The sequence below is a fragment of the Orussus abietinus genome, unplaced genomic scaffold (assembly GCF_000612105.2).
Source record: "Orussus abietinus isolate OABI.00-Male unplaced genomic scaffold, Oabi_2.0 scaffold408, whole genome shotgun sequence".
In the NCBI taxonomy this organism is placed as follows: Eukaryota; Metazoa; Arthropoda; class Insecta; order Hymenoptera; family Orussidae; genus Orussus; species Orussus abietinus.
In genome coordinates, this window is record NW_019394553.1 from 67617 (window position 1) to 76506 (window position 8890).

An 8890-nucleotide genomic window follows, 5' to 3' on the forward strand; every position below is an offset into this window, starting at 1 on the left:
ATTAATATTTAATATTATTAAATAATGTGGTAATATGTATATGTATATATATATGGAATGACTCTTTCATATCACCTTACATTCTCAAATTCGTATTATTTGAAAATAGCGTGTTAATTGTTATTTCGGAATATTAAATAACAGTGTCTGATATTTATTTGAAAATAATGTCTCACGGTGTTATTAGTAAAGTTATCATTCAGTCGGATTAACGATAAATTCGGGGAAAGTAAATAGATTCGAGGGCAGACAAACGAGGATTACGCTGACACCTTTGTGGACAGAGATCCAAGAGATTCGCTCTTTGAAAACGAAATTGGCCGATAAATTGGGAAGTTCTCGGTCGGGGAAGGAGTTAATCATCGGCCATACGTGTCAGAATGTTGGATTCGGGTCAAGAATACACGTGTCGAGGGAAACACAGGCAGGCCGTGCCAAGAAAAGTTGTCACGGGACTCCGAGAGTGAAAACAGGAGAAACAGACAACGATGCCTGACACCGAGTTTCGGCCAAAGCCGTGAAAGCTCATCGATTTCCCTCAAATCGTCACTTTCCTACAATCCTCCCCCGCGAAATGATTAATCCCTTCGCTACGGCGGATCAGCTGGTACACGTAGAAAAATAATATTGTAATCGTTACATATGCTCGCGGGTAAAAGTATCGTTGTAACCTTAACAACAATTATTGCAGATGTAATTACAATTTTTTGTCCTTTTACCCATTGCGGCTGGAGCAGCAACTGCGGAACTCTTGTCAATGAATTGTAGGTATATTTGCATTTGTCAGCGGTATATGTACAACATTGGAAAGTAAAAATTACACGTATAAAGGCACGGGTAAAAATGACCATCACGGTTGTAACGTTTAAAAGCAAGAATGCTATTAAAAACCGTCAAATATACCGCAGCACTGGTATTTTTTACAAGCGTTAACTGCTGTTGTTCCTATTGCCCGTTTAAGACGCAGCGCGAGAAGCATGCGGGTCGTGACGTCATTAGCTGCGCGGTCCCGCGAGCCGTTAGATTCATTGTGACTTCGGCAGCCGCGTCGTTCGGTCCTCCTCGAAATTCGGTTTTCGATCTAATTTAAGATCGAGTTTTACTTTTTCAATTCATTCTAACAATTTGATTGCGCCTACATGGATGACTTTGTAAAAGATAAACTTCAGGAGTGGAGGTTGGAAAACCTAGAACAATCGTTCCGAGGTAAGCTTTACGTAAAACAAATATTTACCGTTTTTAATGTATTATATCTGTAGGGAGTTCCCGAGTCCCCGACAGGAAGGGATGCCGTTTACAGCGATACTTTTCACAGGCAGCAACAGCGACATATACGTTTGTCAATGGTAGTTTTTACATGAGCTGACTGTAATATACCCATGTCGCTATTGTATTTTCTAGACACCCCAACGGTAATAAGTACGTTGCTGCATGCTACTTTCTACATGTATGAACGGTAAGGGATACCCTAGCGAACGTCATCGTGTACACGCGTTATGTGGTAACTATTGCTTCAGTTGACTAGTTTATGCTGTCACGATTGTAAATTTAACTGTCGTATTGTTGTAACTAATCATTCTCTGTAATAATGTGTACTTCGATTAAATTGTACATTTGACATTATTAGCAGAGTAATCATAACTTTGTAGAACCGCTGTCCTTATATTTCCCAGAGATTGCTGTTATATCTCCCACAATTGTAGTAATTATAACAACTTTTTTCCCTCCATGTTTGGCGCGAAACTCTACCGAGTTACATAATACGTTGTCCATGATGCTACGGGAGTTTTCTACTGATTGTAAGAATTTTTTAAATATTATTTACATATTCCTCGGACTCAAAAACGTCGCTACAATGCTTCTCCACCAGTACCACCGATACTTGTCATCTGTCGATTAAATTTTATGAACTTTTTTTAACAGTGCACGTGTTACTTAAATTCGTAATTGTATTGCAACCTTATGTACCAAAAGTGTACGAATTTCATGAATTTTGTTTAACAGTGCACGTGTTATTCAAATTCATAATTTTACTGCAACCTTATGTACCAAAAGTGTACGAATTTTATGCATTTTTTTAATAGTGCACATGTTATACAAACCTTGTGTACCAAAAGTGTACGAATTTTATGAATTTTGTTTAACAGTGCACATGTTATACAAATTCATAATTGTACTGCAACCTTAAGTACCAAAAGTGTATGAATTTTATGAATTTTTTTAACAGTGCATATGTTATTCAAATTCATAATTGTACTGCTACCTTATGTACCAAAAGTGTACGAATTTTATGTATTTTTTTAACAGTGCACATGTTATTCAAATTCATAATTGTACTGCAACCTTATGTACCAAAAGTGTACGAATTTTATGAACGTTTTTAACGGTGCACATGTTATTCCTGCTACCTTATGTACCAAAAGTGTACGAATTTTATGTATTTTTTTAACAGTGCACATGTTATTCAAATTCATAATTGTACTGCAACCTTATGTACCAAAAGTGTACGAATTTTATGAACGTTTTTAACGGTGCACATGTTATTCAAATTCATAATTGTATTGCAGCCTTATGTACCAAAAGTGTATGAACTTTATGAATTTGTTTAAACAGTGTACGCGTTATTGGATACATGGATTAATTCGAAAGGGGGAAAGTGCGGTATGACAACAATAATCCCCTAATGAATTTTATGAATTTTTTTAAAGAGTGTACGCGTTATTGGATACATGGATTAATTCGAAAGAGGGAAAGCGCGGTATCACAACGATAATCCCCTAACCTCGTCATGGTCCTCGCGGTGGAGGGCCAGGTTCCTCGGGAAGGCGGGCACGCTGCTGACGGTCAACCCTTTGATGTCCTTCAGCTCTTTAAGGGCGCCGAGGGCGTTAAGGTTGTCCTTAAGGTTGCCGAGGTTGTTCTTGAAATTGAGATTACGATTGAGGACCGTCTTGCCGAGGACCGCGCTCGCCAGCAAGCTCTTGTAAAGCTCGTTGGGCAGGATGAACTTCTGCTCGCGACTTTCCTCCTTAATGGATCCATCATTAGAGGAGTCCGAGTCGACCTCGACCGAGGAGTTCGACACTACGCTGACGGTGGACATTTTCCTATTATCAGATGTCTTCCGTCGAAACTCGCGGCTTTCCCTAGACCCCCGAAAGCGACATTACCCCACCGAGGGGTTCCTTTGTCTCGGGTATGCGAAAATCACCACCCGTCTGCAGCGTCTCCTTTGAAACTCGAACGACTTGGAGTAATCCTCCTCTCACGTGAGAACGGATGCTCCGGTAAGGGACGATTGCTTCCTGGGTCCTGTTCCGCGGGACGAAAGGGTCCTTCGTCCGAATTCGGAGAGAAAAGGATCACCGGCTTCCTCCTCTACCAGGTTGTCAAAGAACCGCCGAGGAAGGAACTCCGTCCGACCCCTCGAGACCTCGAAGGACCAAGGATCCCCCTTTGTGGGTAATTTTGGAAAGTGCGAGTGACCCTTTGGCTATCTCGGATGCCCTTTTTTCGAGGCTCAAGGTTCCTCTTCATCGTGGAGGCGCATATTTGCCTCTGAAGACGTGGCAGGTTTTTAAGGACCTTCTACGGTGGTCGCGAGGGTATATAGGTATTTTCTATACTTAAGTATATAAGTACTTATTCATTTCTTTCGATACATTTTGTATAGGGAGGGTCCTCTCTCGCGTAAAAACCTCGCGACGTCGCCAGGGAGAGATTGCTTAAAAGTGGAGGAGGGACGAGCACCTCTCTCTCCTAAAACTACGGTCTAAAAATCAAAGCTAACCTCGCTCTAAGCCGTCAACACTGGAGTACTGGAAAATAGTGTTTTACCCCATGTAAAACAACTCTGGTTTATTGCCCCGACGGACCGAAATCGTAAGACACAGTACGTTGTTCATTTATTTGTCCGACCACCTTAGACGTCTCTCCTGCTCAGGATCCCATATTTGGGGATGGTCTCCAAGACCCCATGTCAATCCGCGACGTTCCTCCTCTTTCTTCTTAATCTCCTTAACGTTGCCAATCACCAAGTCGCCGGTCAATTCCTCCAAAATGGCGCCGATAATTATTCCTATGATTGCCCGGCTATTAATCCTCAGCAGAGCGTCCCACCAGGACCTTTGGCTTGGCCTTAAGTTACTCTCTAAAGTCGCTACTTAATCCCTTAATATCGATTATTATTAAAATCCAATGTGCATCTCTCTTTAGGAACTTTGCGCGCGCAGCTCATTACGCAGGGCCGCTTCTAATTGGCTGGCTAATTAGCGCGGGAGAAATTCCCGCCCACGAGGTATTCGGCGTGTTTCGACGAACGCTCGAGTCCTCTCTCCTCCCGATTTCCTTCCCTTCCGCCTTATTAATTACTCCCTCTCCGTGGGGAAAAAAGCCGTTTCTCCTCCCGCTTTAATCTAGGCTTGATCTATAGTGAAAAATAGGAACTTTGGTTGTCTCAATTCATCCCGCGAGGGATTAATCTCCGCGGGTCCTTGCCAGGGGATCCCTTAGGCTCCGTCCTCTCGCCAGGGTCGTCGATCCGTCGAAGGCATTCGTCCTCGATCTCGCCTCTCCATCGGGGTCCGACCAAGATGGCGGCGCAGCCCAGAAAGTCGTTCACCCTCTGGCCGATCGCTTGGCGACCCTCGATCGCGGCCTTCCGGCTCGGCAGGAACCCTTCGCGCACCACTCACCGCGTGACGTTTGAAAATCCCGCCAAATCCGCGCCGCGCCGTGCCTCGAGCCGGAACGGAACTTCCGGCGAGCCATCTCGAAGATGCGCCCTTCCGCCCTTAGAATTAACTGGCTCTTCCCGACGTTGCTCCAACTTTCCGAAGTGTCCTCCGTGGGACCAGTCCGCCTGGAGAACCGGTGAGCAGCTGATTGGCCGCGAGGTGGGGGGCCTCCGGCAGTCAGTCTCGCCCCGACCGTCGAGGGGAGCGGACCTCCTCTCCCGCAGTTCAGCAAGGCCCAGGGATCAACCCTTTCCGGTGGCGGTCTAGGTCTCGTCTTGCCGAGATTCCTGCCTCCGGGGATGGTCCCCTTTCCCGGGTGGTCCTCGAGGTCCAGGATCCCGTGGGTCCCACGGGTCGCCGTCGCCGATCAGGCCCACGCGTCGGGGCCCGACAGCAGGAGTGGGGGGTTCGCGGCGTTCAGTCCGTCCCCGACCGTCGCGGTGGATGGACCTCTCTTTCCGGGCCCCGGTCTCGGCGTAGCGGGGTCCTTCCTCTCCCCTCCACCCTGGGCCCGATCAGCCTCACTTAGCCCCACAACGCCCCCGTTAGAGCTCTACCTCGCGCGCCAAGTACATTTTTCCCTTACATGAGCGCGACCGGGCGAACCGCGCGACTGGTGATGCAGTCCGCGGTCGGGGCATAAGGAAGCGGAAGCCGCCGCTCTCCGCGCTGCCAAGGAAAGGCGCACGCTTCGCCGCGTCTTTTGCTTCCTTTTTCTCCTACGCCGCCAGGAGAGCGAGAGGGAGAGAGAGAGAAAGCGGAAGAGAGAGAGGGAGAGAGAGAAAGAGCGCGCGGGAAGGAGGCGGCCAAGAGGGTGGCCAGGGCGGGCGGGAAAAAGAAACCGAGATATAAAACCCGGCCCGGAGCGAGAGGGAGAGAGAGACGCCGACCCACCCCCTCCCCACGGGGAGGGGGGGGGGGGGGGGGGGGGGGGGCGGGAAAAGCGAGGAAAAAGGAGACCCGCCGCGCAGCCCGCGAAGAAACAGATAAATATAGATATTTTCCTTGGAGCGCGCGAGCGCGCGCGCGCGCCCTCGCCCTCGCGTGGCTCGCCCCCGAATTGGAAAAATGGAAATAATAAGACTTCGTCGCGGGGTGCCGGGGGCCGCGGGGAGGTGGCGCGGGTGGGGGTGGCGCTGCGCAGTGCACGCTGCGCGCGGCCCCCAGACCGCCGGGGGTGGGCGAGGGGCACACATCGATTCCACCCTGTGTGGGTGGGTGGCCCGCACACGCGCCGGCCCGCCCGCCGTGCACTTGGCGCGCGGGTCTTCGCCGGGGGTGCCACCGAGTCGGGGGCACGCCGTCTAGGGATGGCGATCCGACGTCTAGGGATGGCGCTGCCACGTCTAGGGTGCCCTCCGACGAGGAAGGCCACGCGACGGACGCTTCGACTCCGCATTGTGGTGGTCATAGCATATATNTATTTTTTATACTGTATTGCTTGAATACATTGAGTTTGTTGTTGAGTTCCAATGTATTGAGTTTAAGGGAGTTCATACTTATTGATGGTATTAAACAATTATTCCACGAGACACGAATTTTTGTAAATTTTCGTTCTGAGTATTTGTAGGGAGTGTCACCGTGGTGGAGCACAGAGATAATGGGAAAGCAATTTGTTGGGATTATAAATTATGAACAATTCGTTTGTATCGACAATGCGTACGCTCATACAGGGATGTTTAAACTATTATTCCACAACATATGAAATTTTGTAAATTTTCATTCTAAGTGTTAGTGGTACCCGTAAGTAATCAATTTTTTTTACGTCTAAAATACCTCTCAAAATAATTTATTACTTATGTAATAAATTACATATACGTACGCTCGTGCAGGATTCTTTAAACAATTATTCCACGAATACGAATTTTTGTAAATTTTCGTTCTGAGTATTTGTAGGGAGTGTCACCGTGGTGGGGCACAGCGAGAATGGGATAACAATTTGTTGGGATTATAAATTGCAAACAATTGATTTGTATCGACAATGCCTACGCTCATACAGGGTTGTTTAAACTATTATTCCACGAGATACGAATTTTTGTTAATTTTCGTTCTGAGTATTTGTAGCGAGTGTCACCGTGGTGGAGCACAGAGGTAATGGGAAAACAATTTGTTGGGATTATAAATTGCAAACAATCCGTTTGTATCTCGTATATCCGTTTGTATCTCCCATAAGTAATCAATTTTTATTTACGTCTAAAATACCTCTTTCAAAACAATTTATTACTTATGTAATAAATTACCTATACCTACGCTCGTGCAGGATTCTTTAAACAATTATTCCACGAGATACGAATTTTTGTAAATTTTCATTCCGAGTATTTGTAGGGAGTGTCACCGTGGTGGAGCACAGAGGTAATGGGAAAGCAATTTGTTGGGATTATAACTTGCAAACAATCCGTTTGTATCTCGTACAGTACCGGACCCTTGGTTACCCCCTTTACGATTACGGAAAAAACGTCATCTTTTCCCCTTTCCTCGAAAGTCCTCGACAATTCGAGGTCTAATTAGCAGTTGGGAGTCTCTCGGCACTGATTGGCCGATTCTAGCCGGCAGGAATCGTGAGAACCATCCCCCCCGAACAATTGTTTATTGCTTTGCTTCTTTTTTCCTTCCACCGAGCAACCCCTTCGCTCCGGTAGGGGCGGCTTTTCGAAGGGCCTAACAAAGCTCAGAGGAGGAGACGTTAATTATTATTACAGGTAACGCTCGATGGGGTGACTCTTGATGAACTTGCGAGAGCCTTGGCGGGATAGAATAACCTTATAATTGACTCAACCATTAAAAACGCATTAATATTCACCTAAAACCAATACCCAAAACTATATTCTTTCTCATCCTGCACATAATATAAAATATTACGTCCTAACATTTTTTTTATTACATTTCACCCTTGTGAAAGCTTGTAAGAAAAATTTCAAAATTCAGAAAATCCTAAGTGAGGGGAGTTTATCAGAAGGAACGAATAATGGTTAGACAAGGAGGACCTTCAAAGTTAGAAGGGTTAAATACATTTTATTAAGGTGATATGAAAGGGTCGTTCTATATATCAAAACGTGAAAATATTTATGAAACTTTTTTTAGAACTTAGTGCGCAGAAACATTTGAAACCTCTGCATATGATTATGAACGCCTTAAAGAAGAATGAGATGCTCATTTTTGAAAAAAATTGTTTATTTATTTAACATGCCATAACATGCAATATAGAACCAAGATATTTTTCGTGAAAAATGAAATGTCTATGTATCAAAATGTGAAAATATTTATGAAACTTTTTTTAGAACTTAGTGCGCAGAAACATTTGAAACCTCTGCATATGATTATGAACGCCTTAAAGAAGAATGAGATGCTCATTTTTGAAAAAAATTGTTTATTTATTTAACATGCCATAACATGCAATATAGAACCAAGATATTTTTCGTGAAAAATGAAATGTCTATGTATCAAAATGTGAAAATATTTATGAAACTTTTCATAAAACTAAGTGCGCAGAAATATTTGAAACCACGGCATATGATTATGACGGCCTTAAAAAAGACCGCGATGCATGTGGAATTTCATTTTTCAAAAAAATTGTTTATTGACGTTTCATATAAATTTTGAAAAAGTAGGGGTTTTTTGGAAAACAAAGTATTGCCAGAAACCGATAGACCGATAGAAATTGAAAATTCCCTATCATGTTAGGGTCCAATCAACACGATTTTCATTTTCGGATGTTGCGATTTTCTGCCAAATACTGACATTTTGAAAAAGTAGGGGTTTTTTGGCAAACAAAGTATTGTCAGAAAACGATAGACCGATAGAAATTGAAAATTCCCTATCATGTTAGGGTCCAATCAACACGATTTTCATTTTCATGTGCTGCGATTTCCTGCCGAGCAGATTATTTACACAAAAACAGTCGTCGATTTCCGAAATCCTGGAACAGTCTTGGCAGGTATAGGTTGAAAATTTTCAAAAAGAGGTGGGGAAAAAAAATATAAAAAATGACTTACCTCACTGGACAGTCCGTTGTTCCACGGATAGGGGGGCTGGGGTGGGGACTGCTGCTGGTGGTGGACCCCACCGACACCTGCAGCGGAGTGGGGGTTGTGGATGTGCTCCGCCATAACACTGACCCAGTGGGCCAGTCCTCCACCCCCGGCCGCACCTGTCCC

The 8890-nt window shown here is 45.0% G+C and overlaps 1 protein-coding gene across 1 annotated transcript in view; it reads right to left on the reverse strand.

Moving 5' to 3' along the window:
- The window catches only part of LOC105698363, a 52810-nt gene extending 43968 nt beyond the window's left edge, over nt 1–8842 (reverse strand). Inside the window, exon 1 of the mRNA XM_023432677.1 lies at nt 8729–8842. Coding sequence (XP_023288445.1) covers nt 8729–8842 — 114 coding nt within the window. The remainder of the gene's footprint in view (nt 1–8728) is intronic.
- Nucleotides 8843–8890: the final 48 nt, after the last annotated feature.